General features: G+C 30.7%; 1 protein-coding gene across 1 annotated transcript; it reads left to right on the forward strand.

The window, feature by feature from the left end:
* Window positions 1-7,358: 7,358 nt before the first annotated feature.
* On the forward strand, window positions 7,359-19,290 carry spab (space blanket). The gene is made up of 6 exons (XM_068765951.1): window positions 7,359-7,372; window positions 10,111-10,258; window positions 11,762-11,900; window positions 17,799-17,906; window positions 18,391-18,527; window positions 19,108-19,290. The coding sequence occupies exons 1-6, from the start codon at window positions 7,365-7,367 to the stop codon at window positions 19,225-19,227; spliced, it is 660 nt and encodes a 219-aa protein (XP_068622052.1). The 5' UTR covers window positions 7,359-7,364; the 3' UTR covers window positions 19,228-19,290.
* Window positions 19,291-20,552: the final 1,262 nt, after the last annotated feature.

A 20,552-nucleotide genomic window follows, 5' to 3' on the forward strand; every position in this document is an offset into this window, starting at 1 on the left:
TTTTCTGATCACTTATGCAATCGTGGTAATATCCAATGTGAGGCCCCAACAGCCATTTGTTATACGCGCTATGTGACCGCTAGCCTATGTCAGCTGTTTTCGTTATCTTATTCAAAAGGCAATTTTGTCCGCCATGCATAATTATATTAAAAAATATTACACTTAATCAAATGAATAAGGAAGAAATACGAGGTTGTTAACATAAAGTACCCTTAATTTATCCCCTATTAAACTGCGTAGGTACTTTTTACACGTCGCTGCTAAAATTAAAGAAATTTTCAGAAATAAATTAATAAACTGACTCGCTATATATTAAGTTGAATTCCATTACGCTCTCGCTAAAAATATCCCTTAATGCCTCTTTTACTTTATTAAAGTCTCGGTCGAATTTTTTCCAAAAAAAATATCTTCACATTAAAAGTAGAAAACACTTTAGTACGAAAACACTTAAGTTGTTACGGTTACTCTAATAACATGAAAATTGCTATTTATTTGTTTGTATATTACTTCATTTTACAATTAATATACTTAAATTGAAACAACACGATGACAAAACAGAACTAAGTTAATTGGTGCTCTAATAACATTCCGCGATTTCTTACAAACAACCTTTTGATGGAATGCATAAAATTTATATTTTAATAGAAGGATGTTAACTGTGTTGTCGATTGTACTACAAGGATAACTGTATATTATCCCAATCCGATGAAAGGAAAAATACTTTTATATTTTACATTAAGTTAAGGTGATGGCTATCATGGAATGTTTTTTGAATTTAAAAAAAGATTCGAAAAGATAACGTTTGGGTTTCCATCAAAAAATGTTTAATGAAAGGAAGAAAGAAGATTTGTATTATTAGCCGCAAGGCTATAATATATTTAAGCAATTTAATTTAATAAAAGAAAGATGTTATAAGAGTACCGATGGGAACACTTTCTCAGATACAGCTTAATCCGTACTACATCGCATATTTTCAGTAAGGGACCCTCCCTTACATTTGAGGTTTATAGAAGTGAATTATTATATATTTATTTACATACTCTTTTATAAAGAATATGTTGCCTAGTAATCTTTGACTATGACAATACATCCTCCATATATGTATGATAAAATGGTCTATGTGTAAAAGATTTTGAATAAATATAAGAAAAATTACGACATACATAAGGATACCATTAGAAATAAACATAAGCTAGTTACACATTTATCTTGTTTTCGTAAAAAAATATAACCCCTTTGTGGGGAACTGTTTACAGTGCTACATAAAAATCCCGTAAGATGTCTCTGAATAATCGTGTAATAACTTTAAAAAAGTTTCTTTATCAGCAATAATTAATATTAAATCAAGCCTTCACCATAGATTACCAAAAGGACCAGAAGCAACATAGAAAGGTAATTATACAACAACAAGCTTGTCCGAGTGTGATGTGTGCTCTTTATAAATCGGGTCGTTTGAAATCACAGCTTTTAATAGAAAGATCCCATTATAAGAGTTCAATTCGATTCTAATTTTTAATAATGTTGTTCCTAATAAAAATAAATTATCCGAAGTGGATAATAAAATCGTAACATAACTTTCCAATAAGTCATTTATTTTCTTTGCTCCGTATATGGAGAAATATCTCAGTGTTTTCAATTTAGATAAAATTGTCGTAGGCATGTGAGATATAAAACTACGCATGTTTGTACGCTGGGAGGCTTCAAAAATAATTCTCTGAATCAATATATATATATATATATATATATATATATATATATATATATATATATATATATATATATATATATATATATATATATATATATATATATATTTATATATATATCTGAGATTAAGAAACTACTTCCTCCATACGTCTCCATACGACTCTTCGTCGTAACCAATAATTTTAGACGAAAACATCCCTTGTAAATATGCAATGACATAACTAATATTTATTAACATAACATTACATGCAATCGGTCAGAAATATTTATTTCATTATGTCATACGTGATATTTTTAATAAATCTATCATATACTCCTAAATTTTAATAGATAAGTTATTACAGGTGTCTCTTATCTATCTTACTTATGACGATTCCGAAATAAAATTATGTTACAAGTTTGATTATTACCATAGCGTAAGTTATGATAATGTAATCATTAATTACCTCAAAGGCTGTTTATACGGAATCGAGAATGATTATCAACTAACTATTCAGTTTAGCAACAATACATAATATATACTTAGGTATAGAAATAATTATATCACAAAAGTAACGTAAGGTTTCGAGACATATGTTATTGTACTCGGTAAATATCTATTTATACAAAAAATGAATAAAATAAAATCGTCATTAATTTTTATAATAGCTGTATATATTTTAACGGTGAGTTTAATGTTTAGAAAAATACAAACTATATCTAAAAGTTGATAAAGTACCAAAATAAATATTAAAAATTAAAAAGACGAAAAGTACAAAACTATTTATTGTCATTTCTTGACGTAGATTAAATAATGGAATAATAGGATTACCAGTCCAAATTTTTGATTATATAAATATATACATAAGCTAAAAATTTGTACATCATTCTTTTTCAGCCCGTATCCGCCACAAATGTGCAACTGCCAGCAGTGTATCCTCTCGTGAATGTTCTTCTGCCACTGTTAAACAACGTCTACAACCTTCTCCTTTCGTTGCTATCAATCTTCGATACCCTTCCTCCATCTATAAGTTGCCTCATACCAGTGGACTTAGGGGCTTTGGAGACATCTCTCCTAAAACTTTATTCCCAAGCGCTTGCTATTATTAACTTTTTAAGATCTCTACCTGAGTATGCAGTCGGCGCAAACCCGGACACCCCTTCAACGGGTGTCGCAAATATGCAGGGCCTTCTCACATCACTGGTCTCAGCAATCACAGACCTGGCGGACGATGTTCTGGTGGGGATTGGTGGGGCTCTGCTACCAGGTTTACTGCAGCTGGTTGTCATGGTTGTACAGGCCTTGCTTAACTTGTTACTTTAAAGATAAATTAGAAATAAGTAACTTAACTTGTACATGATGTAAACTGTAAATCTACTACATTATAATAGTTTTATTTAAAAAAGTAAATTATAAATAGATACACGGATTTTTTTTCTCATCTCCCGATTATGTTCTAAAACATCTCATGTATATTATGTAATTTGTGACAATCATCTAAATATTAGAATAATAAAGAAATAAATATAGAAAGATAGTAGACTTAGTTCTGGGTTAGACATTTCACAAATTTAATGGTTATTAATGAATAAAGTAACTGACAGTCTAACGGATTGGCAAGTTCGAGTAGCAATAAGTAGATCATTTAGTACAGAACACATGGCCGGTGGGGCCTTAAAATTCTGGAGAGGGGACCACAGACAGCAAGAGCAGCGTAATTAGTAACCTATAATGTGGACACAGACCGGACGCCGTCTCAGCCTACCGCGTGCTCCGCAGTGTCGAGGTGAACGCGGTCTTGGTCCAGCTCTTCACGGAGCATGGGAGGCTCTCTGAGTACCTTCACCGGTTTAAGCTCAAGGAGGACCCCCCGTGCTTCTGTGAACCGGGCGTGGACCAGACCATGGTCTACCTTATAGCCGACAGTCCCGCGTTCGGACGACTTCGGTACGATTTCAAAAGCAGGTTGAGTAAAAGTGAGTGAGGACACCATCACCTCATTAATAGAAGAAAAACCCGGCAGGCCAGCCAAATAAATATAAACAAAACTAATATAGGTAGTAGCTTAAAACAATAAGAAATAATTATAAAGTAAATAAAACAAAAACTATGTAATCTGTGATAAAATGTTAAATAACCAAATTATAAAATGTAAAACAAAAGATAAAATAAAGTAAAAATAATGTGATACCCAAAAGCTGTGATAGTAAGGAACGGGGCGATGAATAAACGGCAGAAAGTAAGGAAAAGAAAGATAGAAATTGTATTATGTAAGTAGAGGAAAGATAGATCATGTGAAGTATGACAGAAGAGCATGGAAATTAAAAAGAAAAGAAAGTGAATCATTAAAAGATAAAAACGTCTCTCTTACATAAATAAGATAGGGGAACGAGAGGCAAAAAAAAATGTGGACACAGAACTTAGTTAATGTCTTCAGAAGTGGCTGGATGTCGGCCGCTGTCAATTTATCCAGCTGTGAAAGTCCTATGTCTGACATTGAATTGTCATGACGATGAATTCAATTTCAGCATGTCCCAGCCGTTCGATTAAAACAACAATAATAATCAATGAATAAATACTGTAATAATTAACCCAATTTATCAGCTATCCCTTGACTAAAATAATCATTACAGTACGTTATACATTTTTATTACAATAGTGAACGAGCTATTTTTGCGAGTGAAAACTCACATTATGCATGTAAATAGCTTACGCTGTAACGACGTGAAAGCACTTAAGAGCGACATGGAACGGAGAAGGCGTAATGGAAGAGCAAGCATCAAATCGTAAAAAATAAGTTTCATACATACACATCTTGTTTATAACATGTACATACCCTAGTCTACATTCATGAAAATAGTTATAAATATAATAAAACAATAATGTCCACAATGAAATCATTTCGAAATCGAACTGTTCAGGTTCTGTTTCCTCTTGATGTACATAAGTAATCACTATATAAAAAAAACAAAGTTAAAATCTTATTAAACATAAAACTTTTTTAATTTTTCATTTTATCTGAATATGAAGTTGAAACAATTTGCTAGTGATTTTTTTAATAATTGTCAGATTGTTTCCCGAATACCAATCAGAGAACCATAAGACGATCACAAAAATAAGCTAAATTAAATCGAGGTGTGGTAGCCCAGATGTAGAGAACTTAGACTTGCTATCTTAGATCGTGGATTAGATTTGGAATACAATTTTAAATTATTCATACTTTGTGAGTTAATTGTGTAAGTTTTTCTTTCTAAGTTTTCAGAGTATGGGCAGCAGCGTCCTCTGCGTAACATAATAACACACTGCGATCGCCAAGGGTATTGTGGGCATCTTCGCAGGAAACACATATATACACTACCATAGATGTCTTACGACTGAAATAATGATGTTGAATTTATATCAACATATATTGAACCTGAATGGTGTTATAAACAGGCTAGCTATGTATAGCTTTAAAATAGTATATCAACTATAATCTCTATTTTATTAAGTAGACGTTACATCTTATAACTCAAGATGTAGAAATCAAATAAGAAACTGCTTAAAATCATTTAGTTCAATAATATTAATAAAAGTTAACAGTAAAGTGCCGATGCTATAAATTAAAATTAGGTTGTAGCAAGGTTAATATGATACCCGTTTCGCCTCTTTACGATATAAAATATTCAAGTGTACCCGTTTATAAAATAATTCGAATTTCGTTCACATAATCGATTAGAGTTACGATGAAAAATCAATTTTGTCGGCACTCAAATTGATTCTGTGACGTGTTTTCATTTTCATTCGTGATATTAAAAAAGTTTCAGGTGAATGCTTATTTCATCATACTCACTGTGGCTATAAATAGGGGGGATTACGAACAGTTTTTTTTTGTAATAAATTGATATCTACAATGTTACAACTTTCTTTATTCTTATTATTGGTATTTCATTCATTACATTCACATTTTTAATTTTATTCACATATGTCTTTTATAACGCAGGAAAGCTCCTAGAACAGAAATCAGACGATTGACAAATTGTGTATTATTAGTTAGGTAAATTATCAAATAAATATTTAAATATAAATTAATTTTCTTTATCACAATGGTTTCTTTTGTTATTTGATAGAAAGTTACATAATCGAAATTTTTATTATAATATATAAAGAGGTGAATGTATATATAATGCTTTGTCACACACGGTAATTGTTTCTGAAATGTAAGAAACGGCATTCAAAGCATTTAACTCCTGTTAATTAGTTTTAACATCAGTTAAGATGTTATGAAATTATAAATAATTCAAGTACATCAATTATTACAGAAGGTATATTTTTCTTAAAAACATGTAGCTTATTTTGATATTATTAAAATATGGCACAATGTATATCTGTCCCTTCAGACTTTGTGCTGCAAAAGATTAATGAACTGTCGCATTCAAAAGAAAAAAAATTATTGTATGTACATGAAGAACTCAATATTTTTCTTTAGATTTTACTTAGGTATGCATACTTTTTACTTGCGTAACAAGATACAATGGAATAAGAATAAATACCGGAGAAACCATTAGGAAATAATGAGATCACTGCATTTCATGGTTTCAACTTAGAGGTGCTGGCAGCGAGTACATTGCAGGCAGACGACCCGTATAGCTAATTTAAGATAGTCCGTTAACTAAATTTCAAAAGGTTCTACCAATGTAACTTTCCTATTCTAGAAATATGCTCATGTTATATTTTTTTTAAAGCTTAATATGCTCATGTTCGCTTTTGACAGGCCTAAACCCTTCAGCAGATTTTCCGATTATACCTCTTTCATATTCTTTTTTATACGGAATTTTTGAGAGGGAACGTTACAGAATTTTTCTCTGATCAAAAATTTTAAATATTATAAGTACAATTTTAATTTATTTACCTGCATGATTAATTATCTTACATGCTTGTACATATTCAGACTCAAACGAACGCTGCAATTCAAAAATCGATTGTGCCAAGCATCCGTACCTTAACACCTAGCAATATATGAAGAGAGATAATTACTCCTTTACACGATATACTCGCCAAGTAGTATTTTGTTTCTGCTGTTCTTGTGTTCTTGTGTCGAACCAAAAATTCAATGTAAATTTAATGTCTCAACGAAAGTTTATGGTGTTACTACACAAATTGATAAAAAACTACATCATCATAATTTCAACCATAGAACATCTGCTGCTTGAGATAGGCATCTCCTATAGATTTCCAATAGGACCTGTAGGAAGCGGCTTGTATCGACTAAACTCATCTAACCAAATTTGAAATGATTCTGCAAAGCATTATTTTTTTAACAATACATATTAATAAATATTTCAAATAAATACAATATTACAAAATGTTATATACTTTAAAATAATTAAAATTCCAAAATAAATCTTAAATTTTTTGACATAAATAATAAAAACAATTAAATTTTACTGTGTGCGTTATAAAGACAACATAAGAATGTATTTTTTGAATGGGTATCCTTCTCCGATGAAAATTACTTGATCAGATATCAACAAACATGCTTAGCCAGGCTTATATAAGCTATCTTCACCTTACACCTTTACGTCGCGCCCTCTTTCACCCTCTCCTCTGAACACGCCCTATCCCACTGGACCCATGCGCAATGAGGCTCGAGTTATAGATCCACCAGTCTAGCAGCAGACGTGCACCAGGACGGACCATGAATCGGTAAGTAGATCATCCCCCGAACCACAAACTAATGTCGCATTTTTGTTTAACACTATAACGCTTTTACCTTTTTATTTCACCTTTTTTACTATGCCTACTCTTTAACACATTTTTCTACCTCAAATTATTTCTATTGTTTTAATGTAAACATCCAAAAATTCATATTAAAGTTACAAAAAAAGTTTCATAACTTATACTTACTCTCTTCGCGAGTAACACTTTTTTGGTCATATTCAAAGTTTTTTTTTTCCAATTATATTTATTGTGTTATTACTGAACAACATTTATGATTGTTTTAACCATCGCTTAAAATAAGTTCTAACATAGTATCACATATTATTTTGTAATGTATGTCAAGAAAATGAAAAATATTATTTTTATTGTTCAAATAAAAAGAAGTTTTAACAGAGATTTGAGTTTATTATTTGCTTTTAAAAATGCCTTACGTTTTCGGTTAAGTTGGTAAAAATTAAACATTACCATACAATTTTTTCATAAAAGTTTGTGTGAGTATTGCGTCCATATTTATGATCTCGCATTTGCAAAATTAGTAAAATTAGGTTGTATAATTTAATTTTTTTTACAATTAACACGATGAGACTAGTATGATGACCATGACTTTTTATTCTAAAATTGTATGGTATACTGGGCAGAAAGTGTTGTTAATTGTAATCGAGTCTTAAGGAACGCCTTTCTTATTTCTTTTCACTAAATTAATGAAAAGCAAAAGACTATTCCTTTATAAAACAATTTTTATCGGTATAAATATTTGCAAAACGCAAGACATTAACTACTAACTTTGTGTTATTTTTTTAGAAAAAAAAAAATTGCCAATTATGATCAAATTCTCTCATGTTTGACATTTATACCTTATACTTAGTCAACTTTCGGATTAAAAATCTTAGTTTGCGGTTTAATTTTCTATGAACGATTAAAAAGAGACAATTTAAAAAAAAAACTCAAAAATAAGTAAATTGGCTAGAATTCGTTTTTACTTTTAAGAAGATTTTCACTACGCGTTTTTTTAATAATTATTAATAAAAACTGTTACATATTTATTATGAAAAAAGCATAATTATTATACGTAAAACCGAACCAAAAACCTATTTAAAAAGTTTAAAAATGCTGTTGATAAAATTAAAATGACAGACGCGCAAGTAATCCCGTGTGTAAATTTGTGAAAATTAAATTTAATTCGGGAAGCTTATTAATGAAACACGTTTCACATTAAGATTCGTACCGAATGTAATTAATTTGTCTGTGAAGTAAACGAACTTGAGAACACCTTAATTACATGTAAAGAGAGTAAAGACAAAGCAAATGTTTACTAATTAGGCTTAATTACTTTGAGATTATAAATATGTAGCACTTAGATACTAAAAGAGCTAATTTGCACTATCTAGTTTAGCCGTGGTTGTCTGTTCCACGTAGCTTTTTCGGCCACCAAGTAAAAAGATACGTTCCTTTGGACTTATTATTATGAATCAATCTCTCTGCGAAATGTATATCGAAATTGTATTGTGAACTATTTTTTGGTAAAGCGTTACAATTTTAATTACAAGAATATTTTCAGTCATAAATATTGTTGCAATATTATCTGCCGCTCTTTTAATGTTTTTAAATGTCATTTTTATATTTCGGAGATAAATTTTAACACCCTTTTATATTAAGCCTGTCGTTGACTAACATGTCTAATTATATGAACGTTACACAATTCAAAAAAATTGTCATCTTCATTTAAAAATAATTAACTAAATTTTCAATTAGATTAATTCTAATATAAGTCACTTTTTGAAATTTACTGCCACTAGGGTATGAAAATAATCCTGACTAAAATTTTTGAGTTGACGAAACATAGAACAGAAAAAATATAATAGTTTCAGAAAAGAATACTAATATATAGATATAGGGACAGAATCAACAAACACCCGACTGTTTAAAAAAATAATTTTGATAGAGATAGAAAGGATACAGACATTGTTCCATTCTTTTTTGTAACTACTTGTTTGATAATAAATAGATAAAAATGATAAATAAATACAACATTTTTAATATCACTTCAAAGGTAAGCGATTGTCACAAACAGATGTTTCCCCAAAAGCAATTTGCCGTAATCGAATATCCGAAAAAATGTTTTTTTAGTAACGAACTCTTTCCTTTGATGTGTATCAAGATTTACATTTACAAAAACACGATTTGCTTTTGTTACTGAACAAAAAAATATTTTTCTCGTTTCTCTTTATTGTATTACCGATTTTTATCCATAATACAATTATTAATATCTTTATTCCTATTTAAATAAATATCTTTAAAAACGTTGACATCATTAAAAAGGCTCTTTTATAAGAACATCGACCGTCAAACAGTGGTATAATAGTAATATGACTTTCCCGTAAAAAAGATGCTAAGGTTAATAACATTACTTACCCCATGATTTAAAGTAGGCAGCTATCGCGGCATTTTTTCAATATTTTGTATTTCAAATTTTTTAGTATTTATACATGTACATTGTAAGGCTATTACCATCAAGTAGTAGTCCCATTCTTATTCGTGTTTAACATAAAATGAATATTAATCTTCATTTTTTCTAAAACACGATTAAAAAATAAGAGAGGTTATTTGCGCCAGGTGCATTCTGGGTCCGTGAGTCCTGAATTATTAGGTTAAAACCGGAAAGACTATCTGCACTGAAAATCATTAAGTAGGTAAGAGATCTTATCGATTGTAATTTGTTCCAGTTCCAACATGGCCCTTATCGCTCTCATGGTTGTCGGCTGTCTGGCAACCGCTAACGCTTGGGGCGGGCTGTTCAACCGCTTCAGCTCCGACATGCTGGCGAACATTGGGTATGGTCGATCCCCGTATCGTCAATACCCGTACTCTCAGGTATTATTTGTTTATTTACTTATAAGGCATGCCATCAATATTTTTTCTAACGTGTCAACATTCTATTAACAATGATTATATGTCCATCATTATCATCATCATTTCAGCCGTAAAACTTGAATTAGACACAGGCCTTCCTCGTGGATTTCCTGTAGTTCCGGTTGGAAGCGGTCTGCATCCAGCGTTTCATCGTTCTGACGACATTAACATTTGTCTGAAGATTACTTAGTTTATCCACTTGGTAGGTGGACAGTTTACGCTGTGTTTGCCAGTCTGCGGTCTTCACTCCAGAACCTTGAGGGTCTTCCCGCCATCTGACCTGATAGTTATGTGGCTTGTCCACTCGCAATTCAACTTAATAATCAATTTAATCAACCATAGCAGTGCCATTTATTTTAGTTTCTCTGCATTTCTCATTCCAAACTCGATTTCGTTGAGAAATCCCGGGTATAGCCGAACATAGCATGGAGTACCATCTCCTCATTAACTGATATTTTAATTTATTAAAAATGTACTACATTCATATTAGACTGTTGTTAATCGTAAAATTTAATTATGTTTACAAAAATCGCCTACATTTATACCAGACCTAAATCAAAAAGAAAAAAAACTAAATCAAAGCTATAATTAAAATCAAAGTCAAAGTTGCTAAAAACATTACTAGAATTATTATTCATATAAAATACCAAAATTGAATTTAAAATTTTTTTTTTCGTTGCCAATGAACTATCACGGTATATGTCAAGTCGATACTTTTTTCCTAAGTATTGTAGGCGGAAATCGATCAAAGTGGGAAGTTTTTCTTTAACTAGACTTTGTATCTCGTCAGTTTGAATAAATAGTTATCTTCAGAATATAAAGTGGAATGCGTTGTAGAAGCCTTTACTTGCTTTGGGTCTTGTCTAAATTGTCTGATATAAATATTTATACATTCATTACAAAAACTTATCATGATTTTACCCGCCAATTTTAACAGATCGCCTAATTGCAATTTTTTTTTATATTTTCTTTGAATTTTATAGGTCGTTTACTTATAAAAAATAAAGTATTTTAATGAATTTTCTATTTTATTTATCGGAAGAGCACCCCTCCGATATTCCCTAGCAGGTAGCTTCATTTATTTTTAAACCATGAATGGATGCCAAAGGTCAACCACGAAAGGTCACTTAATTGCAGGTGAACTGTAAACTATTTGACCTTTACGTCAGGCTCACTTATACAGCCTGTTTCCTTTTAAACTATTATCCACATTTTTAATAACTTTTTTTTTGTTAACGACATGAATAAGAAATAAAGTTTAAATTTAAAATAATTATTATACTACTCGTAATTCATTATGTGGTTTTTTTATTTTAATAACATTTCTGCTTTTTCATTTTTTTACTTCTTTTCTTTTTATAATTCAATAAATTTATAGTCGTTAATATCTTTTGTGGTTGTTAGGTTTGATAAGTTGCCTGTTAGGGATCTCGTTCGGTTTTGCCTATTAAAGGTCATTTGCAGATGGAGCCCGATGATATCTACGCCGATGCCTTGGAGGGCAACCGCATTGAGAATGGTATAGAAGATACAGCTCATTGCTATAGTTCGCCTTGCAACACCAACGGAGACTGCTGCCGTGGACTTCTTTGCTTGGATACTGGTAAGTATTTTTTGAATTAAAACTGAATCACGCAGGATTTGGCAGAAAGGCAATCCGGCTTCGGCAGCTTAAAAATTACCAAAAAAAAAAACTACCTTTACTTATATAATTAAATAAGAGGAATTTATGATTGAAAACTTTTGTTAATTAAACTATAGAAATCCCTAGTTCACTATTGTTCGTGTAATTTTGGTATGTAGGTAATTTTGAACGAGAATTTCATGTATGTGAGAATACGAAATGTGTTATTCAGAGCAGATATAACATATTTTGAATATCACGCTGAAGCTCGGAGCGACGCAAAGCAATTTTCCGTACATTACTCGAAGAGTATGTCTCATAAATTTATGCAAAATTACCTACAGCACACGTTCACACAGGCTTGCCATTTTCTCTCTTGAAATAAAGTGGCATAAAATTTATGCACTACACTTTCAAGAGCGGCTTGAAAACTCACTCACGGTAGTATAACCCGGTTTCACGCCGGGTTAGCGTAACTTCTGGTTCTCGAAGTTGACTCGCTCGAAATTTTTACGAATTAGTTTCAAATAACTTATACGAGGCTTAATCATATTTATTTATATTATTGCTTACGAAATATTAAGGTTCGTGTTTTTCTCATTACGAAAAGTCTTTATTTGATATCAACAGTTTCCACGATTTACAGATAGTAAAGCGCAAGAAGCATTTAGCTATAAACCTCTTATCTATTAATTAAGTTACAATAATTAATACATTATCGAATTAGGATTCTACTGAACTCATAGGTTTCTTAGATGAACGCACGAGCTCAAGAATAGGCATCTCGGCTTGGTCTCTCACTGATAGACGTTTATCTTTCTGATACGACAGAACCCAAAACTATCGAACCTCGGCAGGAGTGGTTGCTTTTGTCAGACTCGACATGTTCTGAAAAACATGCTCTTTGATACTGTGGAAAGAAGAATGAAAGGAAGAATGTGAAGAATAAACACATTACTAGTCTTAATTAATCTTTTTCGTAGTTATTCAAGAAGAATAAAAACATTTTGTCAAATTACAGTATAAAAACAAACAAAAAAAAAATTTGCTTGACTACTTTGGCAACACATAAAGAAGCGAAAATAATATATTAACTATAACCTGCCTAAAATAATTGTTGTCATCTCTAATAATGACTAGATAACGTTTTAGGTCTTTCTTCAAAACTTGAAATTAAAATATAATTATTAATATAATTCTACAAGGCAAATAGTAATGGCCACTCAATGCCCTTCCGAGATAGTCAGATGTTTTTTATAACAAATTCTTATTTCAAATAGTCGGTACAAGTCGAATCTTGTTGTTTTTATTTCTTCTTCTATTATTGTAGTAAAATTATGTCTTTTTTTGTTCTAACTTTGGTAAAATAAACTTTACGTAGATAGATACTGATTACTTTTACTTGTGACTTATATTTACATACAATTCCTTCTGCTAAAACCGGTGCAATTACTCAAACTCGCCTTAACCTCAGAAAATATGGCATCTCTGGCTAAAAGTCTCCCTGCTTAAAATTTTCGACAACTTTGAGTCTTCTTGTCTTCTTAAAACACGATCTTTTTGGTGCATACGTTTTAACTTTAAAAAGTGTTTTCCAATATTTTTCCGAAGCAGATCTTGTGTATTCATACAAAAAGCTAATAATAATCATAATACGCAATTTTCCCCACTTCGACTTTTTATGTCTTTGAAATGTTTCAAAAGACCTATTGTAAAATAATTACTTAAAGTTTTTCAATTCAACTTAAATAAAACTTATTTATTATTTTTATTCTTTAGTACCAAATTTTATATAATTTGCTTAACTTAAATCATTTTATAGTTAATATTATAATTACTTTTCGAACCACATTATCTGGTTATTCATATTTTCATTTTCTATTTGTTTCTGAAATAGTTTTAAATAAAGAATCCCATCTCTTGAAAGGCAACGCTATGTAAGTTCGTGCTTCATTTGGATGGTTTACAGGCCACAGAATTTTTTTTTTGTAATTATTATCATCTTGTCAGGCGATGGACAATGCAAGGCATAGGTCTCCCCCAAAATCGCCACAATAATTGGTTGTGCGCTGCCCACATCCAGTGACCTCCGCACCGCGTTTACCGGTTCATGGTGGCCGTGCGAGATTTTTCAGCCTTTTTTAAGATACATCCTTACTATTGTTTCAAATCCTTTGTTTCAATCTTCAAATATAAATCTTTTAAAGAAGTGTGCCGCTTGTAATTTTATCCAGAACAGTAAAAATATGGGTAGCGTCAAAAGTAAATACAAAATCTGACTACTAAACTCCCTCAACTCCCCAAGCTAATTAACAACATGGATGTAACCAATTAGAACGGTGTTATGTTACCTTACGCCTAATTTCCTGTTAATGAAAATCAACCTCCAAGTCGCAGTGCTTGTTACGTAATCAATTTGCCACAAAATTATGTTAAATTGAAAGTTATTTAATATCTCTTAGCCAATCTTAAATATAAGACTTTTGAAGCGCTAAATGTATAGCTCATTTGTCAGCTAATTCAAATTCTAAATTTCTTTATTTAAGTAAGCATTTACATGCATTTTATGCATATATTTCATTTTATATTCAATAATTATATTTTATTTTGATTATTAAATAGTAAGTTACCACTGGCTTGAAATGGTGATCTGTTGAAAAGAGCCAGCCAGAACCTAAACATTTAATCTTTTTACATGAAATCTAAGAATGTTTGAAGTGTACAACGTTATATTAACCATTTAAAGTAGTCAACAAAACTCTTAATTTTAGATTAAAAAACAAAAGGATTCCATGAAGGATTTGTTAACTTTTTAAAGGCAAAACTTAGGGGTTTAGAGTTTTTTTTTTTTATTTATATTTGTATATCATTTTACACTTTGGTGCATAAATAATATGTCATTAAATAAATATTAAGAAGTAATCGCTCCAATACCTATTTACTTAAAATACTAAGTTAATATAAATAACCAAAATAGCTCTTTTTTGTAAAATAATTATAAAAATAATTTCAATGGCACTACCTCACAATAAAATACCGTTAGACAAAATGCTATGAAAGCAGCTAAAATGTATAAGTGAAGCCACAAAAAGCAGAAAACTTTAAAGCTTTTATTTCCAATCTTCATTTTTAAACTTTTCATTCTGAAATACGTTAATTTATTTTTTATACAGAAATGCAACAGACCAATTTTTTCTGTCAGTGCAATAAGATTGCAGGAATAAATAGTAAATAATAATTAATTTTATTACATATCCACATTCTTATAAAGCTTTTTCTCACTGTATAATCATTACGTTATACAATATATTTTCTATTCAATACATTCAGACTTTTGGATAGGGTGTACTGCACAGCAAATTAGCTATACATTCACTACTTTAAAGTAATTACAATTATAACCAACTACCCGAGTATATTCAAAGTTAAGAAGTTGTTTGACGAACAGTTAGATTAATTAAAAAATATTTTTGGTTTAAAAAATAAGTCTGTTCATAAAAATTTACGTTCCTGCAATTAAACTAACCTTTTGATTTTCTAATATAATATCTCATTGGAAAAAACCCAAGCGCCTGCTTCCACCGTTCAGCAGTAGTGTGCATGCGAGAGTATTCCAATTCGAAAGGTAGCTAGCTAGCTGCTGCCAGTAAAATATTTGAGTAAACTTATGTACTTTGCTCTTGGTATGTCTTATTTATTATTTAAAATCATCGTTCATATCCGAACAGTTTATCCACACTGAGTAATGTTTCATTTATGATACATCAGTGAAACGGGGGCTTTCATTTCGGCCGAGTTGATTCGCAAGCTCACAGTCTCTCAACGAGACATGGGGAGGAGAGTCCTCTTCTTTAGAAATGAGGGTATGAGGGGTCCGTATATGAAAGTAACCAAAGGATCAAGAAATCCCCCAGGCACAGAGTAAGATTTTATTATGGATGAATGGTAAGAAATAGCACGAAAGATAATGTGAAGAAAGGATGAAAGGAAAACTGTAAATAAAACGATAACTAATAAAATTATTGCCTGAAAATTTAACATATCTGTCAATCCTAAAATGGGTGAACGAGAGGTTTATAACGGTGACCTTTATAAAAAAAAAAACCTTTAGGCCGTTTCGGCGAACGCTCCATCGAAAGACTGATGTAAGAGGACTTAATATTAAACGCATAGTATTCCAATATGGTGAGACAAAACGAAGAACATCACTCTTTTGTTTTGTCTCTGCAAAACGGTTCTTTATAATATACGCGTTTTTTTAAATAGCATTGAAGAACCTCTTGTGCGCGTATTTCTTTCTTCTTTATTACCAAAAAAACCAAAGCCAGGTGTTATATATGTGTGTGTTAAATATTACAGAGAGTATTTTCTATCGAGATTGACCCAAATAAAATGGAAAATACCCGCGGTCCGATTTTCTCACTGTCATCTTCCAAATTCATATCGGTGTTCGAATTTGCATTCGTACGACTAATAATAAATCAACACTGAAAAGTATTGATTACCGTAGTGGCCAGTAATATAAATCGTTTTCATTTGAATATTACAGTAATATTAAAAATATATATTCATTAGGTTTTCAATGTAAAAGCATGTGGATTTTCATTAATTAGTAAAATGACACGAAATAAGGCGTGTAAGGAGACCCCACAGGTTGGGCGAAAACAATTACTTTAGTTTTAATCAATTCTGTTTTTATTCAACAAAAATATTTTATAGTAAATTTTTTATCTATTCAGCGAGTGACCGACGGGAAGTTATATTTATACATTCCACAGCTGTTTATCCATTACATTACCCATCTATTTAAGTGTACATTATCAACAAAGTATTTGAACTTACACTATGCAATGACATTGAATAAACTAATCAATGTTTAACCACACATAGTGTATACAGTTAACGAATGCAAATATATGATAAATACGATAACACTAGTGTAGGTCTCTTTTGCTTCTTTTTATTTCGATGACCATCTTTTTTCCAGCTAGGAATTTACGCAGCAGTTTTGAAAAGAGACGACGAACCTTGTCTATAGTTTATTTTTTATTTTACTTTATCTTCATTATTATGTATAATCCATAATATGCATCCATAATTATGTATAAGTAATTTAAGTTTAAAAATTTCAATTTTAAAATGAAACAAGTCAAAAAAAAAAAGATACTGAAAACAAAATAGTTCATGTTCATGTTTTCTTTTAATGTATTTAAAAGTAAAAAAGCATTTCTGATGGTTTTATTTAAGCTTAAATTTCTCAGGATTTTAACATATGCTTTAATCATAATTTTATGTCTAGAACGTTTTAGTTTTGAAAAGAACTAAAAAGTGACATCACTTTATTACGACATTATAATTTAAAATAATAAAATAAATTGTTATTGAATTAATTCTAAATTTGTAACTAACGGCTTTTTGTATAAAAAATCTAATTAATTTTTACTGTATCGTACTGTTAATATGCTTCTAAATTTGTTTTTAAGTGTTCTTTATCTAACTGTCAACTGAATATACACTATATTTTGCCGGTTGCTTTTTCGTCGAAGTGCTCTACATTCGTTTTCGTTGGAAAATTACTCGTTAGAAATTTATTCCCCCTCGTCCCCATTCCACTCGGCACACATATTGCCCGTGTCAGCACTGTCAAAGAAAAATTTAGAGATTTATATTTATTTTGCTGATGAGGTGGCAAGTCAAGATATAATTTATGATATTTTATTTTTTATCATCAACATCTTGTCAGCCGGTGGATGCCCACTGCAAGGCCGGATGCAAAGATCGCCGCAAATATTTAACTTGTAAAACAAGTTAACTGAAATTCATAAATTTTTGCGCGTCTTCGGATGTTTGTAATTTAAAAAAGTTTTGCTTTAACAGAAGAAGGAGGCCGTTGCTTGCCTGCATTCGCTGGAAGGAAACTAGGCGAAATTTGCAACCGCGAGAATCAATGTGATGCCGGCTTAGTCTGCGAGGAAGTTGTTCCAGGTAAACCGCATTTACAAACAACATATAAACAAGTGAAATATAATAATTCAAAATTTAATTTTTAATTACTTTTTTCATCTAAACCCATACCTTTTAATTTCATGGCGATAATTTTATAATCCCATACACTCTTAACACTTACATAAATTTTGCCTAACAAATACTTCAATAATATATTTTTTAGTGTTGCAGATATAAAGATTAGTTTAATTAAAATTTGAACCAACAAATATTTAATTTTTTAATTATATTAACACCGTTAAAAAAAAAAGAAAAATATACACGCCAATAATAATTGCAAAGCTTCTTTACTGCCAATTGATCCAAGAATTATTCATTAATCAATATTTTATAGTTATTACTTTATACAGACAGATTGAAAATAGGTATACAAACTTAAAAGCTTTTTTTTACACATTTGTGACATATTTATCCCTTAAACCTTTTAAACCATCTTCTATCATCCTGTACTAATATGATTTAGGCGAGATGCGCGTTTGCCGCCCGCCCACCGTCGGCCACAAGCAATACAACGAGGACTGCAACGTATCCAGCGAATGTGACATCACCCGTGGTCTCTGCTGCATCATGCAACGTCGCCACCGCCAGAAGCCCCGAAAGGTAAATCTCTTCATTTTCTTTTTCAAAAGAATAGAAACTTATTACATTACAATTAATCCTTACGTGACATAAATACAAATGTAACATCAAATATAAACAAAGATATGAAATCCGTTTTAAAAATAAACTTGAATATTCTTTATTTATTTATAATATTCATTCTTCATTATGTAATTGTAACATTTAATAATGTTTTTTATAAACTGAATCAATTTTTTTAAAGTCATTTAACATTAGTTATAATACTTCATGTTTGATTTGGTACTCCGGAATTATGTACTGTCGGACATATTAACCTTTTATAAACAATCAGTTTTAGCTCCTATTTATTTATAGTTAGTTATAGGAGTAATAGCTTTTTGTCCTGAAAATCTATGGCGGGGGCTCACTTGCAGCTGTGGACATCCTACAGCTGATAAAACCACACGGGTGATTTGTTATAGGAGTAAAATCTTTAATATTGTGAACGTATAGCTTATTTGCTCTCAATTAATGTACTGTACACCTTATCGAAAAGTTAACAGTTTCAGAAATAAAAAATAACATAAAAAAGCGTTTCTAAAATTTTTCATTCATACAGAGCTGCGGTTACTTCAAGGAATCTTTGGTGTGCATTGGACCTGTGGCCACCGATCAGGTCCGCGAGTTCGTTCAACATACGGCCGGCGAGAAGCGTATTGGCGCCTATCGCCTCCATTAAGAGGTTTACATATGTTACTTGGAGTAAAATGTCTCTTACTAAAATTTTAATTGCGAAACCTTTTTATTTTCATTTTTTTTTTACAGTATCTGTCATATTACTCCAAGTAAGAATGGGCTAATTCCCTTAACTAATAAAAATAATACATACAAGTTTAATTTCTTCAGATTTCTTGTTTTTTATCTTCCCGGAAAAATATTTCCCAAATACTTTAATTAAATATTTTTATTAATTAAGGGAAACAGTGACTTATTGGAGAAAATATTACGAATTGAATAGGAAAGCACAAAGAAGTGTAGGTAAAGAAATTGGCTTTGTAATATTTTATCCATATAGGTCATGGATTAAAATGAAAAATACTTTAATTGGAGCTTCGTACATTTCAGTACGCTATTGTTGTCCGAACCAATTAAAGTAATTTTCAAATTAAGATCCAAAAAATGAAACTACAGCGTTCGGAAACGGTCAACCGATCACAGCTCGTTATTTTAATTAAAATATTACCGCTTCAATATTTTATTAATTAATATTGAACATGTGTGTAATCATGACTTAGGTAACATTCAAATTATATTACTATGTGTGTAGATTTTAGAAAATAACGATATTATAAATGTTTTACTAATACTTATGAACGTTACTTAAAAATATTCCTAAAATATATTCTAATTGTAACTGTTAGTACATCTTCGTGTGTTTAATTCTTTAAATTTAGATTAAATGTTAGATTAAGTCTTTAAATTGAAACAAATACATATCTTACTGGCTGGGGCATTTATAACATAGATAATTTGATGTTAATGTTATAATAATAAATATAAACAAACATATCATCTTAGAAGTAAGCTTATATCTAATACAGTGATGTATATTTTTCTGCTGTTTTTCATTAAATATATTTTAGGGGTTTTCCTACTAGTCGCACTATGCTAGGTGCCTAGGCGAAAAGCAAGTTGATATGAACGTTCTATTTGAATGTATCGATCTCACGTTTAACTTACATATCACCTTTTCTGTAATCCTCGTTGAATATGTAATTAGCCTTAAGTCTGTGATTGTATCGAAATATTTTCTGAACGTGTATTTAAAAATCTGATACATATTTTTCTGCCAGTGGTTAACCGTCGTTAAAGATATAAAATATCCTCTATTCGTCACTGTTATTGATTTTATGTATGCGTCACGGAGGCCTAAGCGTTTGAACATTTTTGCGTCATACTACCTATTACTATGCAGTTATAGATTTGTTGTTAATATTATATGTCGTTGTTCGTACTAACTGTGTAATAAGCATGTTATTATGTGTTAAAATATATAAATTATAT

This window comes from Battus philenor, unplaced genomic scaffold (assembly GCF_028537555.1).
Source record: "Battus philenor isolate CCGP_79_NKW_IND1 unplaced genomic scaffold, ilBatPhil1.0.hap1 SCAF_20, whole genome shotgun sequence".
Classification (NCBI taxonomy): Eukaryota; Metazoa; Arthropoda; class Insecta; order Lepidoptera; family Papilionidae; genus Battus; species Battus philenor.